The 20514-nt window shown below is 39.9% G+C and overlaps 1 protein-coding gene across 4 annotated transcripts in view; it reads left to right on the top strand.

Moving 5' to 3' along the window:
* Positions 1-19216, top strand: part of kif19 (kinesin family member 19) — a 39253-nt gene extending 20037 nt beyond the window's left edge. For 2 of the 4 annotated variants that reach the window (XM_080873543.1, XM_080873544.1), the window contains exons 4-21: positions 1672-1782; positions 1892-1979; positions 2584-2720; positions 9580-9705; positions 9809-10003; positions 11571-11717; positions 11817-11939; positions 12107-12263; positions 12355-12529; positions 12948-13146; positions 13294-13564; positions 13803-13927; positions 14030-14193; positions 14300-14405; positions 14879-15002; positions 15415-15803; positions 16105-16273; positions 16571-19215. In XM_080873543.1, coding sequence (XP_080729669.1) covers positions 1672-1782; positions 1892-1979; positions 2584-2720; positions 9580-9705; positions 9809-10003; positions 11571-11717; positions 11817-11939; positions 12107-12263; positions 12355-12529; positions 12948-13146; positions 13294-13564; positions 13803-13927; positions 14030-14193; positions 14300-14405; positions 14879-15002; positions 15415-15803; positions 16105-16273; positions 16571-16698 — 2934 coding nt within the window. In that variant the 3' untranslated portion in view covers positions 16699-19215. Of the gene's footprint in view, positions 1-1671; positions 1783-1891; positions 1980-2583; positions 2721-9579; positions 9706-9808; positions 10004-11570; positions 11718-11816; positions 11940-12106; positions 12264-12354; positions 12530-12947; positions 13147-13293; positions 13565-13802; positions 13928-14029; positions 14194-14299; positions 14406-14878; positions 15003-15414; positions 15804-16104; positions 16274-16570 lie in introns of all 4 variants that reach the window. The other 2 variants (XR_013970565.1, XM_080873545.1) reach the window with 2 other exon arrangements.
* Positions 19217-20514: the final 1298 nt, after the last annotated feature.

Genomic DNA, 20514 nt, shown 5'->3' with positions numbered 1-20514 from the left:
GTCAGCTGAAAAACCCCTAGCCCCCCCATAGTCATATCTAAGATAAACTTAAGTGCTCTCTGTTTTTATTAATTTTTCTCCCAGGTCAGTTGCACGAGATTCAAACCTACAATACTGTGAGAAAACTAATTTTCCTTCAGCTGTGTACAATCACACCAAGTCAGTTGGAACCACTCTGAGCCCGAGATTTGTCATCCTTATTGTAATATATTTTTCCTGATGTCGTGATGTTCTGTTTCTGCATTGTTTCTGAAATATTCTTTTTCAGAGATGTGATTTACTAGTGATAATGGACTAGTTTTGTGAAACCGAACAATTAGAAGAATGTGACATTTCAGTGCTTATTCACATTCAGTGTAATATCTGCCACCGTGGCTGTCACATGTACAAAAGCATATTTTTAACACCAATGTTTCCAATTTTCTCCCTAAAAAAACTGAAGTTTGTCTCTTTACTGCATGACTGTCTTTGCCATGTGAGCTGCTTTTTGTTCTATGACCATGATTCAGACAGATGGCCTGAGTGGATTCCCATTTCCATAAATGCATATTCTACATACAAGCTGTGAAATGAGTGTAGAGGGGACTGTATTTGTCACAAGAAGTGGCTTTCATTTCCTGGAGGAAATAGCTTCCGCCGGCATTGTCATTTTTCACATGCAATTTCTTACCATTAACTTTAATAATATATAGGTGGAAGAAGTTATACTAACTAAAGTTTTTACTTTTAACATTTAGGCTCAAAGGTGCACAAAAGTGAAGTTGCACAATTGCTTTTTTTTGTACATCTTTAATTTGGATCTGAATATATTAAAATACCATCTGTGGTAAAACCGTAGTATGTTTGCCCCTGTGACCACATTAACAGCTAATTACATGCACCTTTAATTCAAGAAAATACAGAAATGCTGTTACAAATTGGTGTAAGTTGATACTACTACACAGAACATTCCTCTTCACGGTCACAAACAGTCAATTCAGTCATTTAACACCAACAGCTGTTTTAGCAAATGTGGAAACTATAAAGGTTGGCGAGATGGTGAACTGGAACCTTTAAAATAGTCACAAAAGGTAATTGAATGCTAAAACCTACTAGAAGACATAAATGTAGTAAAATAAATCCAAATGGACACACTTGGAGCATGGTGTTTTATGATCATTAAGTAGGTACTGGAGCTCATCTCATTGGCCTGAAGGGGGACATCAAGCAAATGGCTATCTCGTTTTTCCAGATGTACAGCACAGTAAGGGGCTCAACAGAAACTTGCATCTGCAGTGATCTGCCACAAAGAGACATATCTTTATTTTGTGTTAGCTAGTCCTGGAAACTGAGCGGTCGTTTATATTTGTTTTCCTGCACTTATGAGATATTGTAATGATTAGTGAACAGTCATCCATCTAATCCCAGCAGAAATACGCTTCAGTAGCCTTTCAGCTGACCTTCTTGTCATTTATCTTTGCCACACTTTCAAGCTGGACCTAATGTCACTGAATAGAGAGCCCATTTGCTCATTAGCACATCTTTCCACTGTTATTAAAAGTAAACCATACTGTCTACACAACAAACACATTACTAAGTTCAATGGCCTCGCTGATGTCAATAGTGTTTAGCCCCTTGCCTGCAAAGGCCTGTCTTATTTTCCTGTATCTTAACCATTTTCTTCATCATTAGATGGTGGTTCTGATGGACCCCATGGAGGACCCAGACGACATCTTGCGTGCCAATCGCTCGAGGGAGAAGACTTACATGTTTGATGTAGCATTTGACTTCTCCGCTAGTCAGGTTTGTCAGGAGTTAAAGAAAAAACGAAAATAATGCAAATCTCGCACTGTATTCATATTGATGTGTAGCTGTTTATGTATGGCCTGAACCCTTTCTTCTCCCTATACAGGAGGAAGTGTACCGGGCAACAACAAAAGGCCTAATTGAGGGCCTTATATCAGGCTACAATGCCACTGTGTTTGCCTATGGACCCACAGGTTTGTTTTGTGCGAGTGTATGTGCATTGAACAAGAACCAAATATATTTCTTAGTACTCAGTCTCAGTGCTCATAGGTGTATCATACACTAATTACATGTGCAACCCTCCTGACCTGTTGTCAGCCTGAGCCAGAGAGCTATTCAGCAAGCTCTTGGGAAAAGGTAGACATCTTATTAACACCTGTTTCACTTTTGATTTTAGCAAAGGCCTGATTAGAAAATGAGTCATGCTCTGCATCCCACATTTCCAGCGGGTAGTCACAGGCTGTCAAAGACTAGTAGAGAGCCATTGCTCCATCAAGTTTCCCACCTTTCTCTTGCTTTCATTTTTTGCCTTCTGCCTGGCCATTTCTCGCACACAAGCTCTACTCTTGGCCTCCTCTTGTGGAAAGTAAGCACAGAGGTTGTAGCCACTCATGTGTATGCATGTTGTTTCCTCCTTGAAACTACAAAGTTAACAGGTTAGGAGCAAATGATTGGCATTTATTTATACTTTAAAATGTTTTTTCACAAATTCACCTCTGTAGCTAATTTTGTCCGTCACTGGGTGCTCACTACGTGGTTAAGACTGGGTCTATGAGAGGCATTATATTTTGTTTTCAGGTTGTGGAAAGACATACACCATGTTAGGGACTGACAAGGAGCCAGGCATCTATGTTCGAACTCTGAATGACCTGTTCCGTGCCATTGAGGAGACCAGTGATGACATGCTGTACAGTGTGTCCATGTCCTATCTGGAAGTAAGGATTTTCATTTTTAAAAGAATTTCTCTCTAGACCTGTATTCTTATCACGAACTCTCAAGTAATGACACATCTAATTGCTCTGCAGTGAGACCCTAAATGTTAGATCCATTACTCTGATTGCTCACTCAGTAATTACCACTAATTTCTTGAGGTATGAACATTAGATATCCATCGCTGGTTCTGTCTACTGTTCAAATGGGATTTTGTTTTTTGGTTTTGTCTTTTTTATTTGGGGGGGGGGGGGGGGGGGACTTCACACTGTTCTTGTAACATTTGATGTTGTTAATTAATGCCCGTAGTAGGCAGATACAGCTATCGCTTTACTTTTTTCTGGCATCCATGTCACATCTGAAGTGAGCTGGGCATCCTTATCTGCAGCCCAGTAGAGAGAGAGAGAGAGAATAAGATTGTTAGATACATTTTTATATTATGCAATGGAACTTATAATATATGCACATATATGCAGTATAGATATACAAAACATTTCAAATGAGGTGACCTCTGGAAGTGATACAAGCAGTCACCCATCAGCACCTGGACTAAGCAAGTTTCCAGATCCACCTGATGTAGGATTTTTAAGACTGATAGCAATATTTGAAGATTTAAAACTTCAATGTATGAGCTGATATTTTTTGTTTCTGTCAAACACATGAAACTTAAATGAATTTCCTGAACCTGTGATGTGCATAGAAATTTATGAATCCTTGCTAAGATAGTTTGTGAACTGCATTGTCATATTATCTTGTTTTTTTTGTTTTTTTTGTCACAACAGCTTGGGAATAACTTATTTAAGTTCTGGCCGACTCTCTTCAGATCAATTAATTGTTGTGTTTCTGGCGAAAGGTGCCGCCTACAGGGAAGTTTCAAAGTATCCTTTGCTCGACAAATTATACAGCGTGAACACTCAGGATTGAAGAGTGTTTTGACTTTTTAACATTTTCATTTATCTGTTGTTATAAAAGCTGATTCTGATATTTCAGTAAATGTAAACGTATCAGCCCCAGGGATATGAGTCCCACCATTATAATGGTCAAGCTCTATCTAACACCTCAGCTTGGTACCGCTCACCACTCCGATTTTCGTCAAGAGGAATCAGATCTGTGATAGTACTCTCATGGATATGCGAGGCTGCAGGAACAGCTTTGGACACTCATGTCAGCATCCAGCATGCCAGTAGCTCAGCCTTAGCCAATTTCAGTCAGTCACGGCATGGTGGCACTGATGACAGTGTTGTGTGTACACTGTTCTTTTGTGTTTGGAGAGCATTGGCTTGAAAATACAATAAACTGATTGATTCTGGACTGTACAAGAGAGTTCATTTGTGTTCAGTAAACACATCAATCCTGCCACTGACTGAAACCAGTTGATCACAACTGAAAACTACTGACAGAATATGTTTGTGTCACAACGGGACTGAACGGACTCACGCGCAGGCTCTAGGTCTTGAAAGCACAGGAGTCTTTATTACAATACACCAGGTGATCTATTTACAAAGGTGAGGGGAAAGCCGGGCTCCGGGGGTCCACACACGAACGGGAAAGACGCTGAAAGTCACACACACACACTCCGTCCACTCCTCACATACCTCTTCACACTCCAATCACTCAGGTAACACAGGGGTTGGTCCAGGGAATCTGTACACAGAGACACGAAGTGATTATAAAGGCAAATCGCTGAGAAAACACTCTCGAGGTAACTGCGCTGGGGTTACACTGACGAGGGTCGGCAACGGTCCAGCAACGAGAAACACAGGGTTTAAATACACTGGGAAGTAACGAGGGGAATGAGACACAGAAGGTGGGCACAACTGGGAGAATAATCAGGACTGACGAGACAAGCAAAGCAGGATGCATTCACATAAGACATGGACCTTCAAAGTAAAACAGGAAGTATGACACAGAGACGCGAACTTGACACGGTGGAGACAGCAACTAAGAAACGCAGAGACATAAACCATAAGGCAGAGGACTCTAAGACCCGAAAGACACAGAGGGAAACTCAAACATGCAGACACAGACTTACACAGAACAGAGGGGACACAGAGAAACATGAAGGGCAAGGGATCGAACTTAGAAACCATAGAATACCTCACACAAGTACAATAATACAAAAATCGCAAAGAACTAAACATGCTGGGTCAGGAGACCCAGAACCCTGGCAGTTGGGTATCTAAAAGATTAAAATGTTGTACTAACAGAAAATGCAGTCATGACTTAAAGCTTGCATTGCCTATTTGTTTTTGTGTTTTGTTTGGGGGGGTTTCGACTAGTATATGTTACTGGTCTGTATGTTTTGCATCTTCAAATGATTCTTATTGTTGGAAATGTGGCTTTTTGTAACAACATCAAATGCATTGAAGGGCTGAGAAATCTCTGAAATGTTCAAAAACTATTTTCTCCCATTTACTGTGTTATCTTTCTTTATTTATAAAGTTTAGGATCATCCAGAAAATGTTCATGAAAACTCAAACTTAATCACATGATTTGCAGTGTGAATAGAAATTATAATTGGCATTCAGTTTAGGTCATCTGGACACATGAACTGACTTGGTTGATGGGCACTTAAAAAGGGATGTGGTGGCTGTTCTGTTCACCGAACGTGCAGAGAAAATAAAAGCAAACTGTTTCTTTTCTAAATAGTTTTTGCAGAGGAAGTTGTAGTTTGGGTCTTTTTATTTATTCTTCTGTTCACAAATTGTTTTGGGGTTAGTTTGTTTTTTCACCCAAAGAGAGCTCATTTTGATCAGCCTGTCTCTGCAGGGTTTTTTAATCTTCTTATGCTCAGTGTCTAGGTTTTATTTTTCATTTTATTTTATTTTCATATTGCCTAGTCTCAGATATGCAGCATCATTTTTAAGACTCAGATATTTCTTCCAGGAGTCGCCTCTTCACTGTTAGCGTGTTTTGTGGGCATCTTTTAATGAATCTGCTGATTGAGGACCTGTGAGGCGCCTGTTTGTCAAACTAAAAACTGGAAACTCCCAGCTCTCTTACTGTGTTGGTTAGATTTAGTCTGTGTTGTTATCTCACTGGAGTAATACCCACCATTGCATTTAGTTTTTGTGGCAGTTTTTCCACATAAATTTGTCTCTATTTCTTAAAAGTTTGAGTTTTACTGTTTTTTGGGGGACAATTTTAGACTGTAATAACATACAAATGCTGAAGCCTGAGTCGCTCAACTAGTACAATGTTTAGAGGTTGTTTAGTTTTCAGCTGTGCTAACTTATTTGATTCATAAAAAATTATTTTTTAACCTCATAAACTCGCATTAGTTTTGAACAGTTTTGCACTAGAGCGCAGGTTTGATGGTTTCCTGAAAATGGGCTTGGGTATGCCTATGTAGATATTCTATTAAAATTCAATTAAATGTTATTAAAAAACAAATATGCGTTTGCTTCTGAGTGAACGAAAGTTACTGAGCGATTATATTTTAATAACAGTGTCGACGTCTGACTAATTATTTATCCTGTGGCAATACCAAACATACAAAATGTGCTTTTGTGATGCTGATTACCTCCTAATTAGCTTTTGAGTTTAACTACATTTAGGTGAAGTACTGATGCAAACAATTAAATAATTTATTTGAACTTTGGAATGAAGTTTTTTAAGTGATTTTCCTGTGTTGGGGCTATTAGTTCAAGTTTGTTTTTTAAGTTAGACTGAATTGTGATTTGAATACATTACAAGGGAATTATAGTACAGTCGACCCCCGGTATTTACAGGGGGTAGGGACCACAAGCTCCCGTGAATAGCTGAAATGCTCAAATACTTGGGACCCCCTCTTAAAATGCTGATATATTTCAGCTTCCCAAGCTGCATTTTCTTTCCCGGGAGCTTTGTGTTTGGAATTTCGACATTTTATTGATATTTTGCTGTGTTTACATTAATATGAATATTTGAAAATTAGTAAATCATTTTTCTATCATAAAAATTTACTTAGTCACAAAAATAAAATTAAAATGATTAGCAAATATTTTAGAAATGCCCTACGAAGAAAATCTGCGAATACTGAACTGCGAATAGGCGGGGGTCGATTGAAGAGACCATTGCTCAGTCCATGCCATCCTTGTCTCTTGTCATCATTACTTCAGCACATTGCTATAAATTGACAACAGTAACTGGAAACTATTCTTGGGTACTGGATTTACATGTGCCTTTATATAGAAAGGTTCAGTACTTTTAGGTGTTTCTTACCTTTGCTTTTCTCAGTGGATGATGAACCACAGATAAAACCACAGGCTGAGGATGGCGGTTTCACTGTTGGCTGTGTTCCACACCTCATTATTGACAAGCAGGTACAGCTCACTCTGTGTGTTCAGCAACAAAAGCCTTAATAGCCCTGGGTACAATAGAGCTGGTTCACTTGACTCTGACAGAAGAAACTTATCCTGGCTGGTGTGAATTAGTATAGCTACAGGCTTCAAGAGGTCGTTTAGGCTTTTCCTCACTTTGAAAATACAAAAACAATATAGCCTTACAGTAAGGCAAGGCAAGGCAAGGCAAGTTTATTTGTATAGCACAATTCAACAACAAGGTGATCATTCAAGAGATCTAATTACAATTTTCACCACGTCATTTAGCAAGATATTTGAATGTTTTTGTTGGTTTGGGTTTTTTCTGTTTTAATTAAACATGAAAAGAATCTTTGAAAGTAACTGTGTAAAGTAACTGTGTCATTGAGGTTATTTTTATGATTTTAAGTGAACAATTTATCTGTTATAGTTTTGCAACAAGATCTGCAAAAGATGGCAGTACAAAAATACAAATAAATGTGTCAGATTTATTCAGAAATGTTCAGGCTGTCAGGAAACAAAAGAAATTTGGAGAAGAAAACAAAAAGGAAAAGCTCCAGGCAAAAGAAAACAAAATGAGGAATACAAACAGAGAGATGAAAAATGAAAAGAGCACAATAGACGTACTTGTTGGATACAAATCTAACCTCTCAGAGTGGGCTTTGCATCTGACATCAAAATGACATTTTGTGTTTTCAGTGCCAGACTCTATCATTATGTTCAGTGACTGACAATGTTATTGAAGCCTAGCTTTTAGTAGCGCTCTGGGTGGGTGGAAGTTAAAATGTTCCTATTAGGAAGCCTAGTCGCTGAGTCTGGATGCTCTCTGACCTGTATTGAACTCATCGGGATGAATCCTGAAACAAGTGTGTGCGTGACATGTGTGTTTGCTGTTTCCAGGGAGCAATCTGTTACCGCTGCTGCCTCACCACAAAGAGTTTAAACGCCATTTTATAGCCTTACTGGGCGAAGTGCACACATCTGTTCCTTTCCTTGTTCCGATCACAATCTCTTTCACATGTGCAATCTCTTAAACATGTGCACAGAGCACATAAATATAGCCTGTACTGATAAAAGGACACCTTCAGCCATTCTGTACCATTCACATGCACACAGCCATCCTCCTTTTTTGTTCATGTTTATTCTGGTTTGTGGGTTTTGGCAGATTTAGAAACCTTAATGGAAAGAGAAACCTTTTTAGCTACATTAGTGAGCCTCTAAGGATGGCAAACTCTGCAAGCTGGTTGGGTTCTGGCAGCTGCTTTTGTCCAAATAACTAACTACTATTTTGTCCATCTGAAGGTTCAGAATATAAAGCCAGTTCTCTTACGAAATGGGTTTCTTTCTGAATGATGTCTGATTTCCAAAAGCCTTTTCAGTTTACTTGGCACCATGTTAGTATTAGACTTTTCCAGACATGTTACTTACTCGGATTGAAAGCTGTTGTAGGTCACCAGAGGTCACCAGAACTAATATTTAGGATACCTTTGATGAAGACAGGTGGACACTGTTGGACATGGAAGTACTTTGTGCTGTTATCCTAAAGTAACTGGCAACAGCGTAACGTTTTAATCAAGACGTTTGTGTTGAAGTACATGTAATAATCACTTTGTTTTGGTGTTAAATTGCGTATCAAGAATCATTAATTCAGCTGGTAGTCTCACTAGCAATTACATTTCTAATATCATGACAGCATTAGGCTGATTGTTGGTATTTATTTAAGTAGATTTTGCGATAGTTTGCACTGACAGTTGTTTTTGTATCCTCTTTGCTAGCTTTGATGTATTACACTGTAATATTTCTGACTATCCAGCAATCTTTAATCATTCCATTATTTTCTTTTAAAGCCATCATCTTGTCAAGTGTTAAATTTATTCAACACTTTGTATTGTGAACGTATATCTTAGCTGTGTCTTGTGCTAACAGTGATTCTAGCACGTTTACCATGAGTGTATTTTAACCTTTAGCTCAAAGTACCACTATGATTCAGTAGAACCTCTCAGAGCTGCTGTACACTTGGGCTTGTTTAAACATCACCAGCAATCATAGTGTACCAATGGAAAAAATAACGGAACAACCACCCAGCTGTCAGTGGCAGTAAAAGCATCCTCTTGTTAGCGTTTGTGGGTTTGTCTGCTCGACAAATAAAAAGCATCTTTAACATTTCCAACCCACTGGCAGATTGTCGTCCAGTGGTCACTTTCCAGGATGTAACTTCCTACACTGGGTTTTTATGTGGCTGTGGGCCTTCACGCTCACGCCATTACTGTCAGTTCAGAGAAGTCACTTCAATTCTGCTTTCATGAAAAAGCGCACTGACGTTAATTTGATGACAGCTTGCCACCCAACAAGTAGAGGTTATTTAATGACAAGTTGCTGAAAATGTAGCACTTGATGTTTTTGTACCAGGTTTCAGTCTATGCAGGAGGCCTGAAAGGCTGAATGAAGCCTTTTCCATGGATGTAAGCATTTTCGCAGTTAATGTGTGTCTGTAACCTAGCTTTCTGATCTTTATTACAGGTCCGTTCATATATATTTATACATATATTCTGTTTGTTATTAGATCTACAATGAGATGATCCGTGACCTGCTGAATCCATCCTCAGGCTTCTTAGACCTAAGAGAAGATTCTAAGGGAGTTATTCAGGTTGCTGGAATCACAGAGGTGTCCACCATCAATGCTCAAGAGGTGAGTCAGTTTACCTTTCCAAGCACTACATGACCCATTTATTTCAATCAAAACACTCAGAAATTACAAAGACCAGAAATAACTCACACCTGTGTTTTTCTAGATCATGGAGCTCCTCATGAAGGGCAACAAACAGCGCACCCAGGAGCCAACAGCCGCCAATCAGACGTCATCTCGCTCCCACGCTGTGCTACAAGTAGCTGTCAAACAGCAGAGCCGCTGTCGTGACGTTCTGCAGGAGGTCCGCTTTGCACGCCTCTTCATGATTGACCTCGCCGGCTCCGAACGAGCAGCACAGGTGTGTGTACATATATATATTTATATATGTATATATTTATTCAGAGGGAGTGAGTGTGGGTGAAGCTACTTTTATCAAGTGCTTACCCACCGAAGTCAAGATTCAAGGCTGTGGCTAATGTGATGTGTCTGTATACAGTACAAGGGTTTGCTCCATGAATCGTGTCTCCATGGGGAACAATGAATGATTTCTTCAGAGGATAGACGTTATCATAAATCTTAGGAGACTTATAAAAAATATAATATAATCTGAGTCCCTTGATCCAGTAGGATATGTCCACCAGTGGCCACCAGCTTTTGTTTTTTCATTTTAACATATATTTGTGACACGATACCTGCAACCTCTACCTAAGCAGAGTCAAAAACAGTTCATAGTGGACTTAAATTTGACAGGTGGTCAGAAACATGAATCCCGTAACTGTGTTAATGGTATCACAACTCATTTCTTTTCATAAATGAAATCTGATGTCTGCACTTTTTTTCTTTTTTTAGACAACACTGTTTTGTTTTCCAGGAATTTATGAAAAGTGTTCTAGATATTTCTACAGAAAACTAACACAAAATAAAGACTTGGAAGATGACATATTAAAGCACATTCTTCACAGAGAAAATAAGAATGACAGATATAAAAGCGAAGAGCAGTACATGGAATTTCTTTTTAGTATTGTCACACTGATATTTATCAGTACAGCGATGAAGAGAATCTGCGAGCCAGTTCATTTTCTGGGTTCTATTATCGCCTTGACCTTTTCTTTGCAAGCGGTTAAGTGAGAAAAACTCAAGTATTTGTTCAGTTGTTTTTTTCTTTTTGGCAGTTGTTCAGGTTGAGACTGCGTTATTCCTTCATTTGAATAGCTTGTCACTGATGCTCATTTTACCACAGGCTTGTTGTTCTTCACCATGAGATAATCATGCGGTCAGGCTGTGAGAGCACTTATTTGTCATGGAAACTATTTGAATGATTCAAAGGCATAATATTGATGAGTTGCGCATTACAAGGCTGAGCATACCTCACAGGTGTTAGTCACATGAAGCTGCAAAGAACATTTTCTCTCCCTGTAAACAAGAGGCATCCATGTAGTTAGCAAAAGGTGAGGTTGTGTTATTTTAGTACTAGATGGACCAAGCATTGGAGCTAATGCCATCTATTGGTCAGGAGTGGAAACATGTCAACTACACCACCGAAAGAAACAGCCAACAATAGCTTACTAATGTTGACACTCCCCTGGTGTCCGGGGGCTGTAAAGCCTGTGAAAACATAGCTCAAATATCACCATCATTAATGAATCCTCTATTTAGTATAACTTATTAATTTAAAAGGTTTAAACTGTGTTAATCTGTTGATACTTATTCAGTTTTTTTGTCAGTGCCACCCAAAAGTAAGTGTTATCATAATATTACTGTTATTATTATATTATTATTATTATTATTATTATTATTATTATTATTATTATTATATTACTTAAATCACCTTCAGAGCAGTAAAAGAAACGGGGGAATATTTTCCTTTTTTAAAAGCATATTTGAAGTTTTCTCATTACTCATCCATTTTTATTTTATTTTATCAGACTCAAAATAGAGGTCAGCGTTTGAAGGAAGGGGCCCACATCAACCGCTCCCTCCTGGCTTTGGGCAACTGCATTAACGCCCTGAGTGACAAAAATGGTAACAAGTATGTCAACTATCGAGACAGCAAGTTGACTCGTCTCCTGAAGGTACAGTCCTCTAAAGGTTTATATGGGACCATCTGTGTTGATGATTTAGATGTTTTTTGTGTGTGTATTTATATTTATCATTCTTTTTTTAAACAAAAGGACTCCTTGGGCGGAAACAGCCGAACGGTCATGATAGCCCATATTAGCCCTGCCTCTGTAGCTTTTGAGGAGTCTCGTAACACGCTGACATATGCAGACCGTGCCAAAAGTATTCGAACACGGGTGAGCTGAGTAATATTTTATGTCTCAGTGTTGCTTCACTCTAGCAGAAGTTAAATAAATTAATGTAGCTTCAACTCAACTTTCTGCAGTTAGAAATCCAACTTCTATTGTATAATTCATATATCCAAAGTATATCTCAAGTATTCTTTGTCATCTTTGTCCTTTAGGTGAAGAAGAACATGATAAATGTGTCATACCACATTGCTCAGTACACCAATATCATCTCAGACCTGCGCTGCGAGATCGAGAGGTTGAAAAAGAAGATTGCCGAACAGGCGAGTCGACAGCTCAATTCTGACCGAGCTGACATCCGCAATGTTCAGGGTAAGGTCTCGCACTCACAGCTGACTTTAATATTTGAAAAATACCTGCTTTTTGAGCTCTTTGAGTCTAATCTCCATCCCTTCCCTTGTAGCAGAGGTCCAGGCCCACTCCAGCCAGCAGAGTCGAGAGGAGATGGATCTGTTGAGGGAGCAGCTTCTGGATGCCTTCCGCCAACAGATGCAGATCAGGAAGAGCCTGATGGAGCTGGAAAACAACAACATGGAGATCCAGATTGCCACCTCTAACAATCTTTTAACTATTACAGAGTCAGTTTCAAGCCTTTTTGTCATGTTTCTCCCTTCTTTAACCAACACTATTTATCCTGTATTTCTCTTTGTAACATTATTAAATCCAGCTATTTGATAATATGTTGAAAACTCACAGCATGTCTTTGTCGTGCTTAAAGTTGCCTGAAAGTGTCAGTGTTTGTGGATTATATAAATATAAATTATTGTAAGTGTTATGACCCAGTGATGTGTTTGAACTAATGTCAAACCCCTGACAATAAGTCTGATCAAAAAAACAAAAAAACAACATAAATCAAATGTAATAATGAATTTTATTGGCCGCATTTTTTTTTTTTTTAAAACAGAAGACTTTTTCAACTATGTACTTTCAAATGTGCCTTCATTAACCAGATATTATTGTCTCTGTCAGTGACCATGTGTAATTTTCTTCTCTTAGCTGGGAACAGGAGCGCAGCAGGCGCAGGAGAAAGTGGCGTGCGGAGAGGAGGAAGGAAAGTGTCAATAAGGATGAAAGCGAGAAGGACTCTGATTCCTCAGAGTCTCCTCCAGACACCACGGAGACTCAGGAGGTGGCAATAGCTCGAGAAAATCTGGTTGCACTCATGGCTGAACAGAAAAAGATTCACAAGGAGAAGGTGGGAATATCTGTCTACAACTAGAAAAAAATAGCAGAAAACAGAATCGTTCTCATAAAACCTTTGACTGTAGTGCATACATAATATTTTTAGTGTCTGAAATACAGTCTGCTTTTTAAAATGTGCCTTTATACCTTTTGTTTAAAGGCGTTGCTTGAGCGTAGGTTTCTGGAGCTTCGGGATCAGGCCCGGCGCTTGGAGGAGCTGCTGCCGCGGCGGGTTAGCTCAGAGGAGCAACGCGAGGTCCTAGGACTTCTCTGTAAGGTCCATGAGCTGGAGATTGAGAACGCAGAGATGCAGTCCCACGCTCTGCTCAAAGACAACGTGATCCGACAGAAAAACTTTGTGGTGCAGCGTTTTGAACAGCACAGACACCTGTGTGACGAAATTATTCAGCAGCAGAGACAGTTCATTGATGGTGAGTATGTGAGCATTATGACTCCGAAGTTTGTTAAAAACAAAGATCATCTAAATACATATAGCACTGCTAACTGGGTTATTAGGCCCTTTACAGTTTAATATCAATGAAGTGAAATGAGGTTACTTTGAACCAGACAGTTAGACAATTGAATAATCATGAAGGAGCTCATCAGTTGTTTTTGATTTGTTTTTTTTATGAAATTATTTCCTGACATGAATTATCCTCCGTGTTACAGACCACAGTCTGCCCGTACCTCCACACCTTCAGGAGCTGTATGATATGTACATGAAGGAACTAGATGATAGGAAACTGGAGAAAGCAATTGGCCTAGAAAAGGTGACAATCAGGCAGACCATCAAGGTAACCACAGCTGACACGTAAAGTCTAAACTAAGTGATACTATAGTAGTATTAAGCTTAGAAGAACACAAGGTACAAATAACTCCTATGTGCTTACTTCCAGGAGGTCTCGCTTCCTAAAATCGCCTTGCCTTCTCGCGGTCGTGACAACATGCAGGACATAGATTCAGACCAGGAGAGCATACGTAACATGTGCTCAGATAACAGGCGAGGTCAAGCCAAAATACGCAGACATACCCTGCCTCCCATTCTGCCTGAACCTGATCTGTAAGAGGACATCTTTTTCATGTGTGCCTTAAAGCTTTTTAACTCGTTACACTGTCTGGATACATACTGTAGGTTCTCAGTTTTGTTCTCTTATTCCCGGCTTTAGGGACAATAACAGAGTTTTCAAGAGCAGCCCTCATGCCAGGCAAATGAAAAATTCAGCAGTAATGACCCCACCTCCTATCCACATAAATGGGAAGGGCAACAGAGAGGTAAGCACAACTATAACACCATCTGGTTTTGTTCATTTTGCTTTATTAGCTGTGAGAAAATGCAGAAGAGCTTCTCTTCACATGGCTTCATATTTGAATTTCACTCTCAGAGATACTTCACTCTATTAATCCCTTTGTTTTTCAACATTCGCCTGTCCATAATAAAATGTTCACTATTGACTCCTGTGTTCAGGCTTTTTTTTTTGCTAAGCTTACCAAAGAATTACATCTTTGTTTCATCACCTCCAGCTCATTATTTTTTCCTGTGTAAATGCATCTGAGAGATGTGATTCATTGGCAAGATAAAGTTATGTTCACCAGAGTCCACCAGAGCCCCATTCAGAATTAAAATTTCATTTTGGAGAGCCATAGAATTGATTAATCCTCACTGACACTCAGACAGACCGACTGAAAGCAAAGTACCACAGTGAATGTCATATCGTAATGTGGCACTCTGCATCTCACGTCTGCAGCTGCAGCCTCTGGCTCCTGAGAGCTTTCTGAGTTACAGCCATCTCAGCCACAGTGTCAGCAGCCACCTGGACTCATCACCTGAGAGCAGCGAGGCAGGGGCCGATATCCCCCTCTCAATAAATGGTACGATATTCAAATGAGGACATATGAACTTTGGGGAATTTTAACAGAGTTTTTATCTACAGTTTAAATACAGGGGGAGTATTTAAATGCAGGTAACAGAAAATCAATAAACCCTTGAGTTTGATGATTGTTTGTTTCCATGATGTAAGATTTTTTTAAAGCACTTTGCATCAGTGCTCAGGATGAAGCCTTCAGATTTCACGGTGACCTAGAAGTGTATTTTTTGAAGCAGGACACAAGAAATATTCTGCAGATCTTCTTCATGTTTAATATGAGCGATTGATTTTCAGTTATAACAATTAAATCAGTGCTAATGGGGAAAAGTAGTGTTTCTCTGTTAACTAGCTTTCTTTCTGTTGTGTGAATGGAGATTAAAAATGACAGTGAAAAGAAATTACCTGTGTCTCCACAGAACGGCAGCAGATTTTAAAGGGGGTCCAGAACATTGCAGTAAAAGCAGCACGTCGGCGCTCCAAAGCGCTCGAGGTGGATGTCTTGCGGTTACCTTCTGCACCATCTCCCCTGGACCCCAAGAAGCAGAAGAGCAGCCTTTCTTTAAGCGAAGCTCCCCCTAGAGGTTTGCCAATGAGGCGCGTCAGGCAGCCCAGCCCCGAGCTGAGACACGCCACTTCAGACGATAACCTGTCCAGCAGCACCGGGGAGGGACCTGGTTTGCATGTGACCTGGACACGCCCACGTAACAGACAGGTGCTCAACAAGAACCAAACGCCTCACGAGGCAGACTTAGAAGGCCGTCGCAAAAAGAGACGCTCACGCTCTTTCGAGGTCACAGGTCAAGCGGTTAGTATTTGGCTTTCTTTTCAAACTGCCACAAGACACGTGAAAGGTGTCACATAATGTTGATGTCTGTAGATTATCAGTAGTCTGTGTTAACAAGAGGACTAATATGACTGGTCTGGGGTGGCTTCTTTTGTGGTAATCATTTGTCTTATAAGGATTTAAGCCAGCCGCTTGGTACTATAGACTGTATATTAGAGTTATTCCCTCTGTGTACTATGTCACTACATATATGTCACTGGTATGGGCGTATGCCGTGTGTCTTGGAAGATGAGTCTATTAGTGTTCTTCATCTAACTTCCAGGTACCTCAAACCAAGACGAGCACAGCTCAGAGGTTTCGCCCTCTGGACAGCACATCAGACCCTCATCTCCACATTAATGTTCAACCTCAGGCCCCTATGCTACGCCCCCAGTACCGAGGGGTCCCTCCTCTCGCCAAAGTCAGGCCTCCCCACAGCAGCCAGCAAACAGGTAAACCAATTTCACTGCCTGTGAGGAGATAGTCTTCCTTAAAGTTGTTACACTGCCGAGCACAATCTGAGAAACCTCCTGATGTACATTTTATAATATGCAAAACATGTAAAGTGTATTTTCTACTGCTCAGCTTCACATGATTACACCCCTCAGGTATATACATGACATTATACATACACATAGCCTTTAAATAACTCATGTTCATGTGTCTCCAATCTTCAAGTATCATTCCTCTTTCACCTTTCGTCATCACTGTACTGAGCATTCATTCTGTTATTCCCTCTCTTTCCATAGGCTCAAATGCTGAGTCCTCTACAACCAATATGAATAACCTGAAGCGAGCACCCCAACTACGGCAGCCCCAGCCCCTCCTCTACATAACAAACACAGGCGCGGGCGCCCAGCGTATACGCAGACACTGAGCTTACACTGGCCGCGACTCCCAACACCAGCATTAACACCAAACCTAACTGAGCCTGGAGGCCGAACCATCTTGTTATCAGAGATCTGAGAGCATGCAGCCTCAATAAAAAAAAGAATTAATCCTTCAGTGACTGTCACTACGCAAAATTTGTAACAACATTGAGCTGGATAATTTCACACAGGTCTCACTGTGATGCGGTTTTGGCGATGAGTGGGTGAGGTTGACACGGCAGTAGCTCCGCTTAATTTCGATCTTAAAACTCCAAATAGACCGTAATTATAGGCAGTAACCGAAGGTAACTTAAACTACTGTCTGATAAAGTGGCTGGGTGTCTACACACCAGTTGAAAATGCCCAAAAAAGTTTTGCCAAAGTTGGACACGCCGGACGGGGAAGGCCCGAGTGAAGCCTCTGGCCACAGTAAAGACGCCAGCGGAACCGTCACGAGCACAGACAATATAGTGTTGGGGGCTATTGCGGCACTCCGCTCTGAACTGGCAGGTGTTAAGGTTGAAATTTGTGACAAAATTGAAAATAAGATCTCAGAAGTCACAGCTGTATTAAGAGGGGAGATAGCCAGCTTGAAAGCCGAGAATGACAAAGCCATAACAACGCTAAGGAACGAGAGAGTCACATGGCCATACGCTGCAAGAGCTAGCCAACACGGCTAGCGGCTCATCCGATGCAATACGGGAGTTGGAGAACAAAGTTGAGACGCTCCGTGGGCAAGTGACATCGCTTTCTGAAAAATGCCTCGACCTCGAGTACGGTGTACATTTTAGGACATCGTCAGGTCTCAAGAAAAAAGTTGTCAGGTATCAGACAAAAAATTGTCAGGTCTCAGTTCTCAAGAAAAAAGTTGTCAGGTATCAGACAAAAAATTGTCAGGTCTCAGTTCTCAAAAAAAAATTTGTCAGGTCTCAGTTCTCAAAAAAAAATTGTCAGGTATCAGAAAAAAAATTGTCAGGTCTCAGTTCTCAAAAAAAAAAGTGGTCATCCATGTTCACATGTTAACTGCAAAATGAACTGATGAAAACAATACAAAGGTTAAAGTATAAAGTGATTCAGAGTTATTCATACCAGAGTAACCAGAGAGGATCATATCTTTTTAAATATATAACTTTCTACAGGACTGAATATAATACCTTTATGTAAAAGTCCGGAGCCTCTGGGGAGTATCCGAGTATTTGTAACATTACACAAACCAAAGGTCTCCATCACAGTGTTCATGAAATGCTGGGTTTATCCATCTTCTGGGGCGGGCCTACGGAGGAGTGCTGAAGATTTCCCTGTGAGGGAGCTGCTGGTGAAGATCATGAGTCCTGTTTGATCAATGCGATGAGCTTCAGTGTTCCTGGTGTTTCTTAAATGATGCCTCTTTCAGTGGGTCAACAGAACTTCTGGCACAGGACAGCTGTGATGAAAGAAAGGGAAGAAGTTTCTCCAAACCTCTGGACCCAGGAAACCCAGCTTGGTCCTGATGGTCTCCCTCACTAGTTTCTCTCCAGGGTGAATGTAGCTGTTATACATAATATGGATTATTATTAAATAAAAAGAACAAATTAGACTACACTACTGAAACCTTCTGCTTCTGTTTTTAAAGTTTCCTTGTTACCAGGCTGAAGAGATTTAAACAGTTTTAGATCCATTACACTCACAGTCTTAAATGTTAAAATCTCAAAGGACAGCATTATATTTTTGATATTAACAGTAACTCTGGGCTTCTGTGGAGTGTGTAGCCGATCTCATCGCTGTCTAAAAATGGATTAAAAAAAAACATAAGAAGTGCTGAATCCTTCAACAACACAGACTATTAAGAGTAGCAGCTGTCTGTGTGAAGCACTTGCTGCAGGGTTGCGCCATGAATGTATTCAGCTGCCAACAAAAAGCAGGACTCAGTGCGGGCAACTGCCATGAGTCTGACGATGTTGGGGTGAGACAGTCTCCTAATAAAACAGAAACATCTCCGAATAAAAAACAAAAAAAATCACGTTTCATCACTGTCGCTAGCTAGAATGAATTAGCCAGACAAAAATAGTACTGATTTGGTTTCGTACAAAACTAGCTTTCCTTCTCTGATATGTAACTTTCACAACATAACCGCAACTTAATATAACACAACTGTAGCAAAAATATGAACAAAATTTAAACTTACCTTATGTCGTACGGTGGCCCCTAGAGACAAAGCACGTACAAACTCCAAAACACTTGCAAACTCCAAAACACATGCAAATTCCAAAACACATGCAAACTCCAAAACACGTACAAACTCCAAAACACTTGCAAAATCCAAAACACTTGCAAACTAAAGAACACATGCAAACTCTAAAACAGGTACAAACTCCAAAACACTTGCAAAATCCAAAACACATGCAAATTCCAAACCACGTACAAACTCCAAAACACTTGCAAAACCCAAAGCACTTGCAAACTAAAAAACACATGCAAATTCCAAAACACGTACAAATTCCAAAACACGTACAAATTCCAAAACACTTGCAAACTCCAAAACACATGCAAATTCCAAAACACATGCAAATTCCAAAACACATGCAAACTCCAAAACACGTACAAATTCCAAAACACTTGCAAAATCCAAAACACTTGCAAACTAAAAAACATGCAAATTCCAAAACACATGCAAACTCCAAAACACGTACAAACTCCAAAACACGTACAAACTCCAAAACACTTGCAAACTAAAAAAACACATGCAAATTCCAAAACACGTACAAATTCCAAAACACTTGCAAAATCCAAAACACTTGCAAACTAAAAAACACATGAAAATTCCAAAACACGTACAAATTCCAAAACACTTGCAAAATCCAAAACACGTACAAATTCCAAAACACTTGCAAAATCCAAAACACGTACAAATTCCAAAACACTTGCAAAATCCAAAACACTTGCAAACTCAAAAACACATGCAAATTCCAAAATACAACGGAAGTGCTCCAGGACGCTAGGGGCAGTGTTGAGCTCAATTTGCAAAATAAACGGCAAGTTTGTCTGTATCCGGTTGTTCAGTGATGACGCGACGAATCCTACTTCCGGGTCTAAAGTAGTCTGCGTTTAATATGGCTTTTCTGTTGTTAACATGTTTAATGTTATGTATTTTCTTCTATTTGATCTCAAAAAGCTCCTAAAACAGTCAGTGATCCCTGTTGACCTCCCTCGGCTTTTATTACCACTAATCATTTATGTAAGCTCAGTTTTTAAAACCTTTGGATGTAACTACAGCCCAGCCCATGCAGCAGTATATGAATGACTAACCTCGTATTGTGGATGGATTATCTCAGTCCTTTTACAGCATCCTGCCATGCAATTACATTTGTTTCTGACCACCGAGAACACTCACGTTAACTTTTATCGAGTGGAAAGAAGGTTAGCTTGTTTATATTATGCTAACATAGCTGTGTCGCTAGCGGTCACGTAGCACATCATTATATACCAGCTAGCCCAACTTCAGTAACCCTACAAACGTCACTGCTGTTTAGTTTTCTGTGTTCATTTATGCTGGAAGTGATAGCAGAGCTGTACGTTTTAATTTGTTTCCAAAACCCCACAGTCAGGACATGCTGTATTGTATTTAGATAGAAGCTAGCGAGCTAACTCCCTGCTAACTTCTAACGCCGTTAAATGTCATAAATAACGTTTTCATGGATGCCTGGATGTTAAACTCAATTGTTACACCTGGTAGAGCAGAACGCTGATCATTTTATTAAAGATGAAAGACTTTAGACAGTTTTTCAACTCTCAGTAATGCCACAGTGATCGTTTGATATATGGACCTGCAGCAGAGTTTAGACCCA

The sequence above is a fragment of the Rhamphochromis sp. 'chilingali' genome (assembly GCF_963969265.1).
Source record: "Rhamphochromis sp. 'chilingali' genome assembly, chromosome: 22".
NCBI lineage: Eukaryota > Metazoa > Chordata > Actinopteri > Cichliformes > Cichlidae > Rhamphochromis > Rhamphochromis sp. 'chilingali'.
This window is presented reverse-complemented; position numbering and strand designations above follow the sequence as displayed.